At 47.4% G+C, this 20,304-nt stretch overlaps 1 protein-coding gene across 1 annotated transcript in view; it reads left to right on the top strand.

Annotated features, from left to right (window-relative positions):
- The first annotated feature begins 598 nt into the window (after window positions 1-598).
- The window catches only part of Otulin (OTU deubiquitinase with linear linkage specificity), a 37,857-nt gene continuing 18,151 nt past the window's right edge, over window positions 599-20,304 (top strand). The window contains exons 1-3 of the mRNA XM_045133056.1: window positions 599-729; window positions 10,734-10,810; window positions 16,174-16,268. Of these exons, the coding sequence (XP_044988991.1) occupies window positions 599-729; window positions 10,734-10,810; window positions 16,174-16,268 (303 nt within the window). The remainder of the gene's footprint in view (window positions 730-10,733; window positions 10,811-16,173; window positions 16,269-20,304) is intronic.

Below are 20,304 nucleotides of genomic sequence, written 5' to 3'. Positions count from 1 at the left end.
GCACAGCCCCAGGTCAAGCCTCTTATCAACGTAGCGTGGCCGTTACTTAGGACATGGCCTCCAGGGCCTTCCTCCCAGTGCCAGCGGTGCAGGCTGCGTGCCGGGCCTGCACGCTTGGGTTGCGGGTTCTCGGCCCGGGCGATGCTGCAGCCGGCTCACTGCGCAGCCGGGGGCCGCCTCGCCGTCCTTTTCCACGGCCCCTTCCTCTCACTCCGCGCCCAGCGCCAGCCCCCGCGCGTCCGGGCCTGCCAGTGGGCAACGCGGGGAGTGAGGGGAGCGACGACGGGAGACCGACAGCGGGCACGCGGCCGCCGCTCCACCGCTCCAGCCCCGCCCGTCCCGCCCCACAGAGCGCGCGGGGCCGCGCATGCGCAGCGCAGCGGCGCGCCGCGGGGTGGGGCGGGGCCGGAGGGCGCGCGGAGGGCGCAGGCGCAGTCGTCGCGCCCCGCCCCCGCGCCGCGGGTCAAAGGTCGGGGGGCGGGGCGCGGTGACGCGCGCGGAAGCGCTCGCTGGGTGGCCGGCGGAGCCGCGGCGTGGAACGGCCGGCGGGCCTGGTCCGCAGCGGCCCGGGAGCGTCGCCTGGCGTCGCGGCGTCCGGATGCGCCGGGGGACCATGCCCCAGCCCGGCGCGTGGCCGGGTTCGAGCTGCGCCGACACGCCTGCGCGGGACGGCGGGAGGCCGGCGGGCGGCGGGCAGCCGCGGGCCGACGTGCGCGGGCCGGCCGAGCAGTGAGTGACCGGCCGGGGCCGGGGCCGGGGCCGGGGGCGGGCGGGGAGGGACCTTGCCGGGCTGTCCCCGCGCCACACGCCGGCGGTCGTCGTCGCCAGGGCGTGGGTCGCACCGGGACCCTGGGCAAGGAAACCCGGAAAGGAAGGAAGAGAGGGGTTCATTTCGTGACAGTTCCGTGCGAGTTCGTGCCTCCGCGCCACGAGCCGGGCCCGGAACGGCGCGTCGCCCCCACCCTGGACACCTGCAAGGCCGACCCCCGCCCCTGCCACCCCGACTGCGCAGGGGCGGCTTGCAGAAACGCGTCGGAAGCGCCCGCACTTTCGGCGGGGGTCCCGGGCGCACGTGCCTGTGAACCCGCGTGCGCCGGCTCCGCGCTTCCCGCTTCTACCGACGCCCAAATGCCTTTGCACCCCCAAAATTGGTGATTGAAAGTACCGCCAGCCACCTTGACAAGTGTCAGTTGGCCCCAAAGTGAAATGGAAAGGTCTGTGTTAAACGGACTTTTAGGTTTTTCTTCTTCTTCTTCTTCTTTACTGTTTACTCTTAAAAATGGGGTCTTTTGGAAGATCGTAGATGTTGTATTATGCCAGTTCATTTGCGTAGTGCTTCGCAGTGGGCTTTGACACTTACTGAGCACCCAAGTGCGATGGTATTTACTTGTGTAGTGAGTTAATGGTCACCGGGAAAGATTTAGAGTACAAGGCCTCAGACACCCCCCTAGACCTAGGCAGGCTACCAGAAATTTCTGAAGTTGGCTAACTGTTGGCGTGGCGGACCTGGAGTACTTGCGTCTGTTCTGGGGTTAGTGTCCTCTAGGCTTCAGACTAGTTCCTTTTTTATTTTGATTTTTGCATGAAATGTCCAGATTTTTAAATAGCGTTGGTTATTATTTCCTATTATTGGACACCCACGTGTAGGCCTGCGTGTGCTTGATCTGTCAGTGGTCACCAGGCGCTGCCTGGGTTAGAGGCCTGTCTCCGACCCCTGTGTCTGTCAGCGCTGCTTCTCTGTGCACACCCTCGTTCCTAACTGCTGCTGCCTGCCTTCTTCCTACTTGGGGCGCTCACCTACGGTACGCTGTGTCTCCATCTCTGTCACACTCTCGGACCAGCCACACGCAGAAGCTTTTGAAGCTAGAACCATATTCTCCAAAGTACCGTAGTTGTTGGGTAGGTTTTCTGATGATAAGGTTCTCATGAACACCTTTGAAGACGGCTCTCTATTGTCAATTGACCTGGAGCTGAAAGCATATAAGTTTGTGGGCTGCAGATTCCTTGGCCAGGGAGACACAGGCAGTGGGTTTCAAGACCCAAGTGCCCTGATGCTTGGGTGGGAGCCTCCCACCCACCTCTTCCCAAAGCCTTAGGCAGAGGGACATGATTCATGAGGACAGCAAACTAAAGTCTTCCCTTCCCTCCCCTCCCCTCCCCAGTGTTGTAGTTGTATTAGTACGTTAATTTCTTTTCTCCCTGCTTTGTTGTGTTTGTCTCATTTTCCTGTAATTTCCATAGGATCAAGGAATGAACCCGAGTGTAACTTACAGATGTTGCCATTTGAACACCATAAGTGAAGTTTTGGATTTTCAGCACGTTCCATTGCTGAATTATCATTGTATGGGTAGTTAGGTTATTTCTCTTTGTAAGGTTTTCTCAAGGCACGTATTATATAAACATACAGTTGACTGTAGAACACATGTATTAAATTCCTGCATCGAATGTAACTTAATAGTTTTGAGTGTAAAATTAATAGTGTAATGCCCTTTTAAAATTTGTATTTTGGTTAGTGGAGCCATGCTTTTGGTTTTCATCCCTCTGATAGAACCAGTGAAAATATTTCTACCTGGAAGTATGTATCACAGTAAGACTAGAAATGATTTGAGACATTCCATGGAGTCACTTCTAATACATTTGGTGGGAATCGGTCATGAATACAAGTCATAGCCCGTTTCTGCAGCCGGATTGTATATTTGAGAAGTGACTCTGCAGGCTGTGAGAGATGGCTCATTTCCTAGTAGCACAAGCTCCTCTGATTTCTTTGCCAGCACACTCCCTGCATTTCACAAGAGAGAGACGTCGGGAAGAGGGGCATCGAAGCCTTGTGGATAAGCTGCTTTCTAAATTTCGCTGGAGGTGTTTTTGTTCTTTTTCCTTTTTCTTTTGTAAGCAGCTCCTTTGAGAGCTGTGGTGGGATCTCCTTGATAAGCCTCAAGGATGGCTCAAGCATAACTTAGGGCTCCATTTGAAGAGGTTTCATATTAGACCTGATTACTTGACTTTCTGGAATCTCCCTGGCTGCTTCTGTTAGCAAGTCTGTGATCTCGTTCCTATGACCCGTTCCCCAGTGTTTAACTCTGGCTATATCTGCATCCTTCCTTTAGCTCAGCTAAGCCACACTTCTGTGTCTTAAGATGTGGTTAGTAAGCAGGCCAGAAATGCTCAGGGAATTGAGAGACTGCTTCGTGTCCCGTCTTTGCCTTCCTGAAGGTAGGATGGCTTTGAATCTGAGATTCATGATCTGTTTCTGAGTGAGACATGCTATCTGTAAAGTCCTATGAAATAGAAGCAAAATTGTGTTTCTAGGCCAAGGATATGAATTCTCAAAGGGCCTGTGACACCCTGCCACCTTGGCTCAAGTGTTAATAAGCTGCTCTTAGATATTGCCAATCTTACTGTTGTGTGACCTGTTTCCTACCCTTCCTTCCCAGGCCCCGCTCCCAGAGTAAGGAGTAGGCCTAGGTATGTGTGCTAGGCTAGAGACTGCCTCTCCTCCTACCTGGACTCTCCGGCCTTAGGAGTCTCCTAAAATGTCTGCGTGTTTCTGGAAGTCACGTTGAGCACCATGAGCGAGGCATGGAGAATCCACTTACAGGAGGAGAGGGGATTGTTGGCCCAGATGCTGGTACTTTCCTGTGCTTGATGTGCTGGTTGCTCCCTTTGCTGCCACGACGCAGCGAAGAAATGCCGGGGCTAGTGTCCTTTCCCTGTCTGTCCTGTCCTTCCTGGTGCCTTTGGGAAGCTGGGTTGGTATCACACGGATTCTCTCACCAGCGTGGCCTGGACAGCTAGTCTTCTCGGACAGACCAGGTTAAGTGTGAACTTCAGGGGTCAAGTTCAGAGCTAAACAAGGCCATACTCAGGTGCTGTTTTAGACAACCAAAGGCACGTTGGTGCATAGGTTCATAATGGTGATTAAAATGCTGTCTTGTTAGCTTTGTACTTTAGAATTGATTGGTTTTGCATCATGTTAACTTGAATCTAAAATTGAAAAGTGGCACCTTTAATCCCAGCACTCGGGAGGGTGAGGTAGGAAGGTCACTGTTTGAGGCCCCACCTTGAGACTAATAGTGAATTCCAGGTCAGCCTGGGCTAGAGTGAGACCCTAACTAAAAAAAAAAAAAAAAAAGTGGTTTCACAGAAATCCTTTGCTTCACGGAGCCCTGCAGTTTGCAGCTTTTGTTCTTGGAAGCAATTTAATTCTGTATAGTAGTGAACATTGTAAAAGCAAGTTTTACCTGGGTATGGAGGCACAAGCCTATAATCTTAGCAATGGGAATGGGGAAGGTGGAAACATGAAGATTTGGAGTTCAGGGTCAGCCTTGGTTATAAAAGACCCTGTCTCAAAAAAATCCTCTATAAACTGTCTTAAAAAAAAAAAGTGTTGGGTGGGGGTGCTGAAGAGATGGCTCATCTGTTAAAGGCACTTGGTTGCAAGGTCTGACAGCCTGAGTCTGATTCCCCTGTACCCACATAAAGCCAGGTGCACAAAGTGACACATGTATCTGGAGTTCATTTGCAGTGGTAGGAGGCCCTCACATGCAAATTCATCTCCCCCCCACACACCACTTTCTGTCTGTGTCAAATAAATAAAGATATTTTGTTTGTTTGTTTTTTCGAGGTAGGGTCTCACTCTAGCCCAGGCTGACTGGGAATTCACTATGTAGTCTCAGGGTGGCCTCAAACTCACAGCAATCCTCCTACCTCTGCCTCCTGAGTGCTAGGATTAAAGGTGTGTACCACCATGCCTGGCAAGATTTTTTTTTTTAAGTTGGTATGGGTTGGAAGCATGGCCTAGCAGCTAAGGTGCTTGCCTGCAAAGCCAAAGGACCCAGGTTCAGTTCCCCATGACCCACATAAGCCAGATGTATGTACAAGGTGGCGCATGCATCTAGAGTTTGTTTGCAGTGGCTAGAGGCCCATTCTCTCTTGTCTGTATCTCAGATAATTTTCTTTTTAATTTGATATGGTGTTCTTTCAACAGAAATAGAAGCACCAGTTATATGGGCTGGAGAGATGGCTTAGGGGTTAAGGCACTTGCCTGCGAAGCCTAAGGACACAGATTCAGTTCCCTGGTATCCACATAAGCCAGATGCCCAAGGTTGCACATGTGTCTGGAGTTATTTGCAGTGTGGCTAGAGGCCCTGGTGCGCCCTTTCTCTCACTTTCCCTTGGCCTCTTTCTCTCTCAAATAAATAAATAAAATATTTTTTAAGAAAACAAGTGCCAGCTATAATTTAATATGTATGGAGCTTATTGAAATTGGTATATTGCCTTAAAAATAAAATAGTAGTTATTAGCTTGTAAGAAAATGGGTAAATGCTACTTAATGGGAACTTGAAAACAGATCTTTAAAAATAATGCTATAGTACTACACTAAGACCTTTCCAAGTAGGAATTATTACCATTTTGGTTTTGCCATTTCATTCCATAATAATTATGATGAGCATGCCTGAACTTGCTTCATTGTGTTTTACTTTGCTGCTTTTCACACCTTCCATAGATCCCTTCCTGCTGGGCTGTCCTCTCGATCTGTGGACTTCAGTGACTTTTTTATCTTCTCTTCCCATAACATGATTAAAACCCATACCTATTTCAAATTCCCAACTTTAATATAATATTCTGTTGCCCTTGTTTTTAGTTTTTATAGTTTGATACTTAAAACATTGAAAACCCAGAGGTGCCAGGTGTGGTGGCACACCTTTAATCCCAGCACTGGGGAGGCAGAGGTAGGAGGATCTCCGAGAGTCTGAGACCACCCTGAGACTCCATAGTGAATTCCAGGTCAGCCTGAGCTGGAGTGAGACCCTACCTTGAAAAACCAAAAAAAAAAAAAAAAAAAAAGTCAGAGGTATCCTCTGCCCCCAGACCCCTAGGCCCCCAGTACTGGGGATTTAACCTAGAGCTTTGTCACTGAACTGCAAGTCTAAGGCAAAACTACCTTTATTTTTTGTTATTTGTGATTTTTAAGATTGTGCCCAGGACCTTGGGGTGTTAGGCAAAGATACTGCACAAATTGTAGATCCATTCCTGAAGTTTTCTTTTTAATGGTATAACAACTTTTAATTCAAAATAGACGCTTGGAAAAAAAGTCCAGCAAGCTCTGAATTTACAAGAGTACACCAACGTCACAGACTAGTTTCACAACTGCCTGGACGTGCACGTTACAGCAGTTACATGCAAGTGTTCTGTTTTGTTTTCCCCTCAAGGTAGGGTCTCACTCTAGCTCAGGCCGATCTGGAATTCACTATGTAGTCCCGGAGTAGCCTTGAACTCATGGCAGTCTTCCTACCTCTGCCTCCCCTCCCGAGTGCTGGGATTAAAGGTGTGTGCCACCACACCCAGATTTAAGTGTTGTATTTTTAGAATCAATGTAACAGGGCTGGAGAGATGGCTTAGCAGTTAAGGCACTTGCCTGCAAAGCCTAAGGACTTATGTTTGACTCTCCAGGTCCCATGTAAGCCAGACGCACAGTGATGCAAGCACACAATGTTGCGCATATGCATAAGGGGGCGCACGTGTCTGGAGTTCACTTGCAGTGGCTGGAGGCGCTAGTGTGCCAATTCTGTCCCTCCCGCCCTCCCTCCCCTCTCTCTCTTTTTCTCTTTCTCACATTAAGAAAAAAGGTAGTCTGTTGGGCTTGCCTCAAAAAAATAAATCCTGTGACAACACTGCTCACTTCCTAGAGGTCGTCACTCCCTTCAGACCCCACCTGAAGCTGGGCAGGCCCTGGGCTGTGTGAGCGCCGGGAGAGATGACCGAGATCTCGCTCAGCTGCCGGTGCTCGCTGCTAGGTCTGGCTCTTTATGTAGAAAGAACAAGGTTTGCAAGGCAGCAAGGACAGTGGGGATTGATCCCATTCATTTAAAATATATTTCTGGGCTGGAGAGTTGGCTTAGCGGTAAAGGCACTTGCCTACAAAGCCAAAGGACCTTGGCTCGATTCCCCAGAACCCACGTAAGCCAGATGCACAAGGGGGCACATGCATCTGGAGTTCATTTGCAGTGGCTGAAGCCCCTGGCGTGCGCGCACGTGTTCTCTCTCTCTCTCTCTGTGCCTCTTTCTTGCAAAAAAATAAATAAAAATAAAATAATATATTTTTTCTCCCCCCTTCCTGTTTCCCTCTCTCCCTTCCTCTGTTTCTTCCCAGTTATTCTTAGATGGATGAATGTTTCATTCTGGCTTTGAATGTCTTCCTTTCTGATTGTGTTGTTCTTTATTACTTAAATTTGAACATTATCCCTGTTCCAGAAACACACCTTTAGGATCATTTCTAAGAGCCATGCTAGGATTTGCATCTGTTCTTGTTGGCCAAGGAGGTTAGCAAACACTGTGCCCATAACCTGCATGCGGCCCCTTGGGTGCCGTGCTCTCTCTTCAGCGTCCTCTGTTCACTTGCCTCTTCTTCCTTTGCGTGGCTCTGCCATTTCCCTTCCCTGTCCTCTGCCTATTGCTCTGGACTGCTGCCACTGGGCACTGGGCTTGCGACTGAGCTTTGTGTTAGTTTGTGTAGCAAAGCAGGAGGAGGAAGGTGGAGCTAAATGTGCCACAGAATTTGCCTGAAGTACAAATGTCTGCATGGGGGGATAGAGCGTCACTGGAAGAGGCGCCATGCACATCGTGCAGACTTAGGCACTAATACTGAGTTTGAGAAAAGTGGGGCTCGGGGAAATGCCTTGGTAGTTAAAGGTTCTTGCTTGCAAAGTCTGCCAGCCTGGATTTAATTCCCCAAATGTTCATGTATATCCAGGTAAGCATTTGAGTGTAGTGGCAAGAGATCCTGGCGTACCAATACACACCTGGAAATAAATTTAAAAAATAATAAAATGAGGGCTGGAGAGATTCCTCAGTGGTTAAAGGTGCTTGCTTGCAAAGCCTGACGGCCTGGGTTTGATGTGCCAGTACCCACATAAGGCCAGATGCACCAAGTGGAAAGTGCATGCATGTGGAGTGCATTTGCAGAGGCAAGAGGCCCTGGCCTGTGTTCTCTTGTGCGTGCTCGCTCTCTGCAAATAAATAAAAATACTAAAAGACACACACAGAGAGAAAGCGGTCCATTTAAATGAATTTCTCTTACTGATGAAACTGTGAAGAAGTCATCAGTTTTTGAGAGAAGAATGAACACATTTGGCCACATTTTCTTGTAGGCCTTTGGTCTGTAGTTCCCACTCTCCTGTTTGCCTTTAACTGTGGTCCAGTCTTTGCAGGTGGTGGTATTCCTTTTACTTGACATCTCACTGAAGTCAGAGTACAATGAAAACACCTGTCCCATGATACCTGCTCTCTTACCTCCTCGACATTCACACCATACCCCACAGAATAAGGAATGATCTCTGGGCAAATTGCTTATCAACATTTTCCATCAGTGTACATGTAATGAGACTTACTAGCTAGCTAACTCTAGGACTAATGATTTTCGTGTCTGTTTCTCACAAAGGTCTTTGATGTGACTCTTTCCTGTCCTCCTTGTAGGTGGTTAAGCTTGACACTGGAAAGCGCAGTTACTCTCGCGCCTGCTGGGTAGGTAGGCAGCTAATAGCAGCTGGGTGAAGGGTGGCTCTTCCCTGCCAGTGCAGCGCCCGCTGCAGCTTTGCTTCCTGCAGAGGCCGTGCCCACAGCTTATGTCAGGCAAGAAGCATGTTGGAGTGCGACCCTGACAGGAATCAATACCGGAGCACACCACGCGTGGAAGTACAGGGCAGTACTGTCAGGGCTTTGCACTGAAGCCAAGTCAGGCCTGGGAATGTGAATTCCAGCTAGAGAGGAGAGGCAGGAAGTGCAGGCTGATTGGCTTGTGATGTATTCATTCATTTATTCAGGGCAGGGTCTTTTGCAGCCCTGGCGGGCCTTCAAGTCATGATCCTTCTCCCTCGGCGTCCCAGTTTTGGGATTATAGGCATGTCCCACCACATTTGCAAGGCATAGATTTTGACATTCGTTCTCTCACAGTTTGGGAAATTTTGGAAGGTTCTAGTAGGGTCTTGTTAGAGTCCCACTACAGTCTATTTATCTGTCTGTCTCTCTGAACCCCTCTTCTTCCCTGGCTCCATAGGCCATGTTTGAGGAGCTGAGGTGATAGGAAGATTGGAGGCAGGGCTCTCTCAGTCATTGGCACTCACAGTCTTCCGTGTGAGTTTTGGACTGGCACGTCCTCCTTGCATTCCACTGTGTGTGGAGGCTTTCGTGGGGAGCGCTGGGGGTTTGGAGTCGATCTGGTCCCTCTGTGGAGTGCCCTTGCGTGGTTGCTCAGCGTGGTCCTGTGCCTCAGACAGGCGGGGCGCCTCTGGTTCCTGAGTGGTTCCACCCTTATCCCATCATGGGCGCCCCCACAGTCTGTACCCTTTGCCCCTCTGTTAACTACTGGGCTTTTAAACAAAGACAAGGCTTAGTGTTTTCTCTTCATTGTCATTTTGGGGTGAATCTTGATTTTTTTTTCCAAGGTAGTGTCTCACTCTAGCCCAGGATGACCTGGAATTCACTCTAATTTCATGGTGGCCTCGAACTCACAGCTCCTCCTACCTCTGCCTCCAGAGTGCTGGGATTAAAGGTATGTGCCACCACGCCTGGCCCCTTGATTATTTTTCTTAATTTATTTGATAGCGACAGAGAGAGAAAGAGGCAGAGAAAGAATAGACACTCCAGATGCATTTGGCTTACTGGTGCATTTGGCTTACGTGGGTCCTGGGGAATCGAGCCTCAAACCAGGGTCCTTAGGCTTCACAGACCAGCGCTTAACCGCTCAGCCATCTCTCCAGCCCCCCCCCCTTTTTTTGAGGAGTGTTGTCAAAGCAGGAGTACTGTTCATCATCTTGGTCTAACACATAGTGGGTGGTCTCCTTCTCTAACACATAGTGGTTAACTAAAGAGACTTGTAAGCTGTGTGCAGTCAGAAGTCACGCTAGCCATGACCGAGCCATTAAAACCCGCGGAGCCATAGCAGAGCACAGCTGGCTGGCTGAGGGGCAGGAGAGCCTCTAGGAGGACTTCTAGCTTTGGGGACTTGCAACAATTGAATCTCTTCTATCTTTGTTTTTATAGTAGCTATTGTTAGATTTGCTTATGACATGTTATAAAAGGCTGGCATTCCTCTAGAAATATATTTTTAAAAAACATATTTTTGGGCTGGAGAGATGGCTTAGCGGTTAAGTGCTTGCCTGTGAAGCTTAAGGACCCTGGTTTGAGGCTTGGTTCCCCAGGTCCCACGTTAGCCAGATGCACAAGGGGACGCGTGCGTCTGGAGTTCGTTTGCAGAGGCTGGAAGCCCTGGCGCGCCCATTCTCTCTCTCTCCCTCTATCTGTCTTTCTCTCTGTGTCTGTCGCTCTCAAATAAATAAATTAAAAAAAATATTAAAAAAAACCAAAAAAACCCACATATTTTTATTTATTTGACAGAGAAAGAGGGAGAGAGAGAATGGGCATGCCAGGGCCTCCAACCAGTGCAAATGAACACCAGACGCATGTGCCCCCTTGTGCATCTGGCTTATGTGGGTCCTGGGGAATGAAACCCGTGTCCTTTGGTTTTGCAAGCAAACGCCTTAACTGCTAAGCCATCCATCCCTCCAGCCTGCCCCCTTTTTTTGAGGCAAGCATTTTGTAAGCAGCTGTGTACTGTGATAACAGCTGAGAATGCCAGTGAGATGTGAGTCTGAAAATGTCCACTTTGGTGTGATAACATCAGGAAATGCTGGTGCGATGTGAGTCTGAAAATGTCCACTTTGGTGTGATTTCAGCGAGGAGGACATGTACCGTGCTGCAGATGAAATAGAAAAGGAGAAAGAGTCGCTCATGCATGAGAGAGAGACATCAGGTATGTTTGGGATTGTTTTCTTTGTAGAATTCTTTCTGTAGTGAAACAAGTACAGTTAAGCTCTTATAAAATCTGGATATATATTTCGTAGGAAGTATACTTACTTTGCAGTAATATATTTAGGGAAGACTTACCTGAGGTTCTAAAATTTTCATGTACGTATTCTGTCTGTGTCTCTTGACACTGCCCTCTTTTGCTTTTCGAGGTAGGGTCTCACTCTAGCCCAGGCTAACCTGGAACTCACTATGGAGTCTCAGGGTGGCCTTGAACTCATGGCGATCCTCCTACCTCTGCCTCCCGAGTGCTGGGATTAAAGACGTGCGCCACCACACCTGTCTGACAGTGCCCTCTTTTGCTTATTCATTTCTTTACTTTTGCATTTGAAATGTAGTTTTCATTTTCTCTTTCTTTTTTGCTTGCATTTCGTTTTTTATTTTCTTTTTCTTTTTTTTTTCAAGGAAGGGTCTCACTTTAGCCCAGGCTGACCTGGGATTCACTATGGAGTCTCAGGGTAGGCTTGTTCTCATGGCGGTCCTCCCTCCTCTGCCTCCTGGGTGCTAGGAGTAAAGGTGTGTGCAGCATACCCAGCTAGTTTTCATGTTCAATTGAAAGACTTCTTGAGCAGCTGGCTATACACAGCCATACCAGTTACTTTTCTTACTGCCATGACCAAATACCTGATGAGAAGCAGAACTTGAAACGACTCACAAACCTTTCCTTTCTAATCTCAACTTTTTTCATATATTTTTGCTTTCTTTTGCAATGAATCAGAACAGTAGCATTGGGCGGTAGCCACAACATAGACTAAATCTATACTGCCTTGAAAGTTCCTCCATCAAGCACATTAGTCCATTACTTTTTAAAAATGACTATTTGTAAAAGCTGGGTGTGGTGGCATACGCCTTTAATCCCAGCACTTGGGAGGCAGAGGTAGGAGGATTGCTGTGAGTTCGAGGCTACCCTGAGACTCCATAGTAAATTCCAGGTCAGCCTGGGCTAGAGTGAGACACTACCTCAAAAAAACAAACAAACAAAAATATTATTTGTTTATTTATTTGAGAGAGAGAGAATGGGCATGCCAGGGCCTTCAGCCACTGCAAACGAACTCTAGACGCATGTGCCACTTTGTGCATCTGGCAAATGTGAGTCCTGGGGAATCAAACCTGGTTCCTTTGGCTTTGCAGGCAAGTGCCTTAACTGCTAAGCCATTTTTCAATTCAGCCTTAATTAAGTTCTCAGAACACAGGTAGAATGCAGGCAGATTCTTTGCTAGATTATCACATGAACTGTGGCCTGCTCCTGATAGAGATCTGCTGTCCTCTGAAACTTCATGAGCTGGACCTCTTGTCTACTGTGTACGCTTCTCTTGGCATTCTGGCTTTCGAAACTCCTGCCAGATGACCTGTTACGTTCTGTTTACCGCCTCCTAGGGCTTTTCTAGTCTAAAGGTTCAAACTCTTACTCTGACAAACCAGTTCCAGAGTCTATAAACCACACGGTCAGATTTATTACAGCAATAGTCCCACTTCTTAGTATTACTTTTTTGTATTAATTACGTTTCTCGTTGTCATGACAAGCAGCAGCTTAAGGAAAGAGGGCTGTATTTTGGCTTACAGTGTTGGGGTACATTTCTTCATGGCGGGGAAGGCATGGCAGCAGGAGTGGGTCGCATCACACCCGCAGTCAAGAAGCAGGGGAAGAATGGGGAGTGGGGCTGGGCCATAAAACCTCAAGGCCCACCCTCAGTGACCCACTTCACTTCAGTCAGGTTCCACAGCCTTTCCAGACAGCACCCCACCTGGAGTTCAAACACATGAGCCTACAGGGGACATTTCACATTCACACCACAACACCCTTGCCTGATGGCCATGTGACCATGTGAATCTGGTTGACTGAAGTAGCTGTGACTTCATGTGGTCTGTGCTTCTGTCAGGCCTGTTCTTCTCATCCCCACCAGGACTCAGCATGTGGACGCGGTGCTTCTCCCGACTCCCACCCCTGGCCATGGGGTTACAAGTAACGTGCACCTTTCAGGAAGGGCTTTGCACATGTGTAGGCCAAGTGGGAAGATTCCATAGATTAATCACAAGCAGCATTTTCTCTCTTTGCTTGTATACTTTATGTGTTCTGGTTTGTTTTAAGAACTGGCTTCTATTTACCTTGTCAATATAATTACAAATACATGATGCATAAGGGTTTTTTGTTTGTTTGTTTTTTGGTTTTTCAAGGTAGGGTCCCTCTAGTTGAGGCTGACCTGGAAGTCACTATGTAGTCTCAGGGTGACCTTGAACTCATGGTGATCCTCCTACCTCTGCCTCCTGAGTGCTGGGATTAAAGGCGTGTGTCACCATGCCCAGCAATGTACAAGGTTTTTGATAATTTCTGAGTCTTTTCAGGTCTTGACCTACCATCTAGTTTCTTAAATAAAGCTTTGTTGGCACTTTTTAGTTTATATCTCATCTTTGGTGGCTTTCATGCATGGTACAATCGAGTCATTGTGATAGAAGCCTTATGGCCCACAAAGCCCAAGTTTTTTCCTATCTGATCGATTACTGATAAAAGCCTTTTCTAGTCCATTCTGTGAGAATCCTAGCTTCCTAGAGGATTCCCATTTTTATTTCTCACCTTCCTAGGTCTAATTCATTTATGTAGTAGTTAAAAACCAAACCTGTTAGTTATTTGAGCTCCTGCTGATAACCACTTTAATTTTCAACTTCCCTTATTTTTTTTTTTGCAGTAGAAATGTCCTTTCCTGGAAACAGCAGTGAGAGCCTGTGTAGTTTACGGTTAAATGAAGGGATGAATTCGTGAGCTGCTTGAGGTCAGGGTGTACAATAGCCTCCTGGAATCCAAGTTGTTCCCTGCTTCTTGTGGGCCTCTGACTGAATGCAGGGCTGGGCCTGTGGCATGCCTTATTCCCTGTGTCAGGCCTCTGGGGCAGCCTTCTCAGCTTTCCCTGACAGAGGGGTCTACCCTGTGATGCCCAGGGCCAAGGCATAGTGAGTCTGGGAGTGAAGACAGCAGAGAGAAGTGCAGGAAGGGAGACTTCCTGCCTGGGAGGCCATTGCTTTGCTGGTAGAATGTGCTCTCTTTCCGCTCACATCCCCCACCCTAGCAAGAACTTACGGCCCAGAAAGGGTCCTGGCTGAAGGTTTACAGTTCTTGCTTTGAGGGGAGGTGAGAGGGAAGGCAGATACTTACTACTCTGCATAGACACTTACAATGTATCTTTTGAATTTAAAAGATGCAAGGTCTTTATGTAAGGATGGGCTGTTCAGCAGGAACACTGGTGGTCTCTGTGTTTTACCCCAGGGATGTGTTTCACTTCAAGTTAATCCTGATGCATGTCAGAGAAAAATCTTTTCTCTGTTATCTGTATGTATTATTTTTCCTTTTATGGAAAAGGGTTTTTTTTGTTTTTTTTTTTTTTTTTTTTGGTCTTTTGAGGTAGGGTTTCACTCTAGCTCGGGCTGACCTGGAATTCACTCTGTAGTCTCAAGGTGGCCTCGAACTCACAGCGATCCTTCTACCTCCGCCTCCCGAGTGCTGGGATTAAAGGTGTGCGCCACCACACCCGGCTTTTTTTATTTTTTTTATTTTTCAAGGTAGGGTCTCTGGTCCAAGCTGACCTGGAATTAACTATTTATTCTCAGGATGGCCTCGGTGATCCTCCTACCTCTGCCTCCCGAGTGCTGGGATTAAAGGCGTGCGTCACCACGCCTGGCTAAGGTTATTTTTTTAATGAATGTTTCACAGTGAGATTCTTTTTTTTTTTTTTTTTTAAGTAAGTAGGCACTTTTTACAGTTTATTAAAAGTCTCATGTTCTGCCAACTGAGCTAGCTGGGTACCCTACAGTTTAAAAAGAAAATATTTTATTTCCCTATGCTTTAGGAAAGCTGTTGTAATTACCCTGGCTCCTGTAATACTCTGGCTTGTAGATACCTGGTCTTTTCTTCTTCTGTTTAAGCCCATTCGGGACAGACTCTGTGTCGTCGTTACTACCTTCATGCCTCAGGTTCCTTGCTCAGCACTTGACATACATCAGATATTTGGCAAATATTTGTTGAGTTGAATAAAATATGTATTTTCTGTACTGCTTAGTCAGGATCACATAGGTCATGAGTCACTTCTAGGTTTCTATCCTGAAACCATCACTAGTATTTGTATCTTCCGTAATTTAAGAAGTAATCTGGTTTGTACCTGAGAATTTGCCCCATTTCCTTTCTTCATTTTGAAACACAAATACATGAGTCTGCGTACGCGTGTATCATAAACCCAAGTCTCCTGTGCTGGGCTCACTCTCTAGTACCTCAAAAGAGAAGAGAGGAAGGGAGGGAGGGAAATCTAAAGACTTCTTAAACCCCTGTAACAGTTACTTCTAATAGTAGGGATGTCACAGGAGGTCTGTGCATCAGTGAGCTGGGTGAGCTCTGTTACTTTTGTGTTTATTATCAACAAACTGCAGTCTTTTGTCTTTTGTAGGATATCCATAGGTAGGCATGCAGTTTTGTTGGATGTTAGGTCTTTAATTGTGTAATGGTGTGAGAAACTATCTGCAGACAGTAGAAGTATTCTCTCAGCTCAGACGGTTGCTTCTTGGATGACAAGCGTGCCATGGACGCCTTTTAATCAGTGCAGCTCCAGACGCAAGAGGCACAGCCCGGAAACAAGACAGAAAGCCCCGCTTCAAGGAGCTCATGTCTCTCTTGTGTGTGTGTGTGTGGGGCGGGTATATACAGAAAGGAAAATATACCAGGTATTGATAAGAGCTAAGAGAAAACCAGCAGTTTAAGAGGAATAGAGAGCAAAGGGTGTGTGTCTGTGTGCACGTGCGCGCATAGTTGTGATATGGAGGTTTGGGGAACACACTAGGCCCTTGCAGCAGGTGTAGCCTGCAGGGGAGGGAAGGCTCTGAGCGGAGCGCGGAGTGTCGGAGGGGCTGCAGGTAGGCGGCAGTGGAGTCCTTTTGGGGAGTGAAGGAAGTGGAGGCCACAGATGCAGTGCTGGGCCGGCCCTTGGGGCCTGTGGCCAGGAGATTGCTTTCTCTCAGGTGAGGGGGAGCTGGGGGGCCATTGGTGAGCCCAGCAGGGAGGGCTCTCACGTGACTAAGATTTGGATGAGCATGCTGGCTGACTAGTATGTGACGGATGGTCTGGAGGGTGTGGAAACAAGAGAGACTCAGGAGTGACCCCTGTGGCTAGGTAGGGTCAGCTCGTCGGTGCTCTGGACCGGAGACGTAGGCAGTAGCAGATTTGAGAGGTCAAGAGTGACCACTCACCTCACATAAGACAGTAGCACTGTTTTCATTGTTCTTCAGTTGTTGTATCATGCTTTTGTTGTTCCTGTTTTGATTCTTTAACAGAACCCAGACTGAGTGTGGCTCCTGAAATGGACATCATGGACTACTGCAAGAAAGAGTGGAGAGGGAATACCCAGAAAGCCGCTTGCATGAAGAAGGTACAGCAGGCGCCCGTGTCGGCTCTTCCGCGTTGCCCTAAGTTATAGATTGCCTTGTGCTTTCAGACATTGGCTAACACAAGTGCTTGTAGACGCTGCCAGTACTGTGTTTTAGAGTTGAGGAAGCCAGCTCCAAAGATAAGGACTGTTTTGGAGTCACAGTATTAATAGAGAATCAACATTTTTTCAGCAACTTACTCTTCGAAGAACACATAGTTCTTACTGTTCAGAGTTGGGCCAGCCTTTACTAGTCCTCTTTGTGACATTTGGGAGTGTTCTTATTAGCCCGGGGTAGGGAAGCCTTAGGTTCTAGACCCTCTGGGTTTGGTCTCATGCTCTCTACCGCTCTCTGCACTCTCTGAGGAGGGGTCTAGAACTGCCTCCCTCACTTAGGTTGTCCCAGGAGCTGTCCCCACTTAGTGCCATTGCTTCTCTGGGCTGCCCTAACAGTCTGCAAGACAGGATGTCAGAGGCTGCAGGAGACCCCTAACTGCCTCTTCAGAGTATATCCCCAACCCGACCTGCCTTATCAGAAGGCTGAACCATGTGAATTGCTAATGTCTGACCTTTAAAAACATACATTACAAGTTTCATGGAAATAAGGGCAAACTTACAGTAGAGTAATAAGCTTTGTTTTTCTTCTTTCTTTTATTGGCAAGGCAATGCTTTTGTAGAAGATGCAGAGCCATGAAGAGTTCAGGCAAGCAGGTACCCCAGCAGGAGGTCTCCTGCCTTGATGGTCCTGTGTCTACTTGGCCTCACACTCTTTATTTATTTATTTATTTATTTTGAGGGGTAGGGAATTGGCGCTCCACGGCCTCAACCGCTGAAATCAAACTCCAGATGCTTGTGCCACCTAGTGGGCATGTCAACCCTGCGCTTGCCTCACCTTTGTGTATCTGGCTTACTTGAGATCTGGAGAGTAGAACATGGGTCCTTAGGCTTCGCAGGCAAGTGTCTTAACCACTAAGCCATTTCTGCAGCCCCCTCACACTTTTTTTTAAAATCACCTTTTTACTGACAACCCCCATAAATATAAACAATAAACCATGATCATAATCCCCTACTATTACCCTTTCATTTCCTCTTCCCAAATCCTCCCTCCACTGAACCTCTTCTTTCCAACTAGTCTGTTTTGATGCTGTTTTTCCCCTTTATGCAGGTCTTGTGCAGGTAGCACCAGCCACTATGAGGTCATGCGTGTCATGGCCACTTTGTGTCTGGAAGACAGCATTGTAGGTGCTCCTCTCCTTCCTTCCTTTGGCTGTTTGGTTCTTCCCACCACCTCTTCTACAATGGTCTCTGAGCCTTGGGGAATGTGCTAGAGATGTCTCACTTAGTGCTGAACACTCCACTATCACTTCTTCCCGGCACTTCGGCGAGTTTTGAGTCTCCCCGTGGTGACCACCTGAAGAGAAGCTTCTCTCACCCAAAGTGAGAGCGTGGCTGTAATGCTGGAGGCGGTTGGTGGTGTGACTAGTCTGTTTAGCCAGACGACAACTGGCACTCAGCCCCTCTGCAGCCGCCGGAGGCTCTCGGAGTCTGGCGGGAGCTCCCTGGGAGGAGCGAGCCGCAAGTCCCCCGGAGCAGCTGCTCCCTCACAGCACACGGGCGCCATTGGGTCAGTTGCTGTAGCTCACCTGGCTGGGCAGCCGTAAAGCTTGCACGTCCACTGCACGCCAAGACCACTTTCTGAGCTATAAAAATGACCGTAAGACTTCACTAGCTCTTAGAACTTCCGGATTGTATCTTAATGTTATTTCTTTCCTTGTGATTGTTTAAATTTTGAATTTGAAATTTTTTTTGTATATTAGAGATATTGTCCTATCATATTTGATTAAATATCTTGTTTTTGATTAGAACTTTTCTGTTTACAAGTTTCAACTTTTAATACTTGAACATACTTTTCCTCATAATTTGCTTTTACGGCAATACTATTCTTCTTTTAGGACATACATCAGTTGCCCAAGGGCTTGTTGCTCTTGTGTGCGTTGGGGTTGTGTGTGGTGTGGGCACGGGCGTGTGTCCTTTGTGTGTGCCATGTCTGTGGGCACGCTCCATTGCCCAGGCGCTGTCTGTGTGCATCATCCATTGCTCTTCCACCAGTTTTAAACCAAATCTCTTACTAATTCAAGAGTGTGCTGGGTTTGTTGTTGTGGTGGTTTTCCTTTTTTTTTTTTTTTTTTCCCGAGGTAGGGTCTCACTCTAGCTCAGGCTGACCTGGACTTCACTATGGAGTCTCAGGTGGCCTTGAACTCATGATGATCCTCCTACCTCTGCTTCCTGAGTGCTGGGATTAAAGGTGTGCGCCACCATGCCTGGCCCTGTTTTTTTTGCTCAAGCTCTGATGATTCCTAGGTCTCTGCTTTCCTATGGGACTGGGGTTACAGATGTGCATGGCCACAGCCAGCTGTTTTACGTGGGCTCTGGAGATTCACATTCTCGCAGTCCCAGTCTCTCACTCTTGTGCAGGAAGTGCACCTAACCCCTGAGCAATCTTTTCAACCCTGCCCAGGGGCTTTTTTTTTTTTTTTTTTTGCCATCAAGAAAGCTGAGAAAATTGTCAACTCTGTTCCTTGCAAGTCTGTAAATAATCTGATTTAGGCCCTTGTTATTGAACTCAACCACAAAATACCCAGGTCTCTCAGTGCCTGCCAAAGGTGAATGTTCTATCAGCTACATAGATTTCTAACTTCCTGCCCTGTGTCCAGCTATGGGTAACCAGAAATACTTTCACTAGTGTGTAATTTTATTTGTTACCTTGGTTTTTTCGCAGGATCTATTTGAATAGTTAACATCTTTAGTCCTCTAGTGAAGATGTCTGTGTTACTCAAATACTCTATATTTTCAAATTTAAGCTAAAATCATTCCATTGTAGGATTAGTTCCAGATTGTCTTCTTACAGTGATCAAATCAAAGCACCTCATTTGGAGGTGTGACTAGGATCTATGGTATAAGTAGAGTATCTTTTTTAAAAAAATTAATTTTGAGCCGGGCGCGGTGGCGTACGCCTTTAATCCCAGCACTCGGGAGGCAGAGGTAGGAGAATCACCGTGAGTTCGAAGCCACCCTGAGACTACAGAGTGAATTCCAGGTCAGCCTGAGCTAGAGTGGGACCTTACCTCAAAAAAAACAAAAAAAAAAAGTTAATTTTGAGAGAGAGAAGCAGAGGGAATGGGAACACCAGGACCTTCAGCCTGCTGCGAAAAAACTCCAGATGCATGCGCCCCCTTGTGCACATATGTGACATTGCATACTTGTATCACTGTGCGTGGGCCTGGAGATTTGAACATGAGTTCTTAGGCTTCACAGACAAGCACCTTAACTGTTAAGCCATCTCTCCAGCCCTAGAGTATCTTTTTAAAAAATGATTTAATTTAATTATTTGTAAGGAAGAGAGAGAAAGAAAGGCAGGCAGAGAATGGGCGTGCCAGGGCCTCCAGCCATTGCAGATGAACTCCAGACTCATGAGCCACCTTGTGTATCTGGCTTACGTGGGAAATAAGGAATCCAACCTGGGTCCTTTAGGCTCTGCAGGCAGGTATCTTAGGTGCTAAGCCATCCCTCCAGCCCTGATTAGAGTGTCGTAAGTGCCTGCTAACAACTTTGTTCTTGGTTTATTTTTTTAGTCCTTGTTTCCATAGTTAGCTGTTTTTGTTTCTTTTGGAATTGTGTATAATCCAGACTTAATTTTACAAGTTTTGTGCATCTGAATTAGCATGAGTAAAGTATGCAGTTAGAAAGGTACAGTGAAATATCCTGGTAGTTATTCTCGAGATAACCAGAAGTCTGCCAGAGGAAGCAAGGGCGTATTAGTAGGTGTGATTGATCTTTCTGTATTACAGTGATTGGGCAACTAAACACAAACGAGCCTTTATGTTTTTATCATTGAAAAGCAGTATTTTAATATTGATGCTAAATATCATCCTATGACACAAACTTTGAAAATGACTCAGAAGACTCTAGTCCTTAGGTGCACAGAGAGAAGAGGCGTGCACTGTGCCTGTTTGGTTTGACAGTGCTTCCTGTCAATGCC

The sequence above is a fragment of the Jaculus jaculus genome, chromosome 13, assembly GCF_020740685.1.
Source record: "Jaculus jaculus isolate mJacJac1 chromosome 13, mJacJac1.mat.Y.cur, whole genome shotgun sequence".
NCBI lineage: Eukaryota > Metazoa > Chordata > Mammalia > Rodentia > Dipodidae > Jaculus > Jaculus jaculus.
This window is presented reverse-complemented; position numbering and strand designations above follow the sequence as displayed.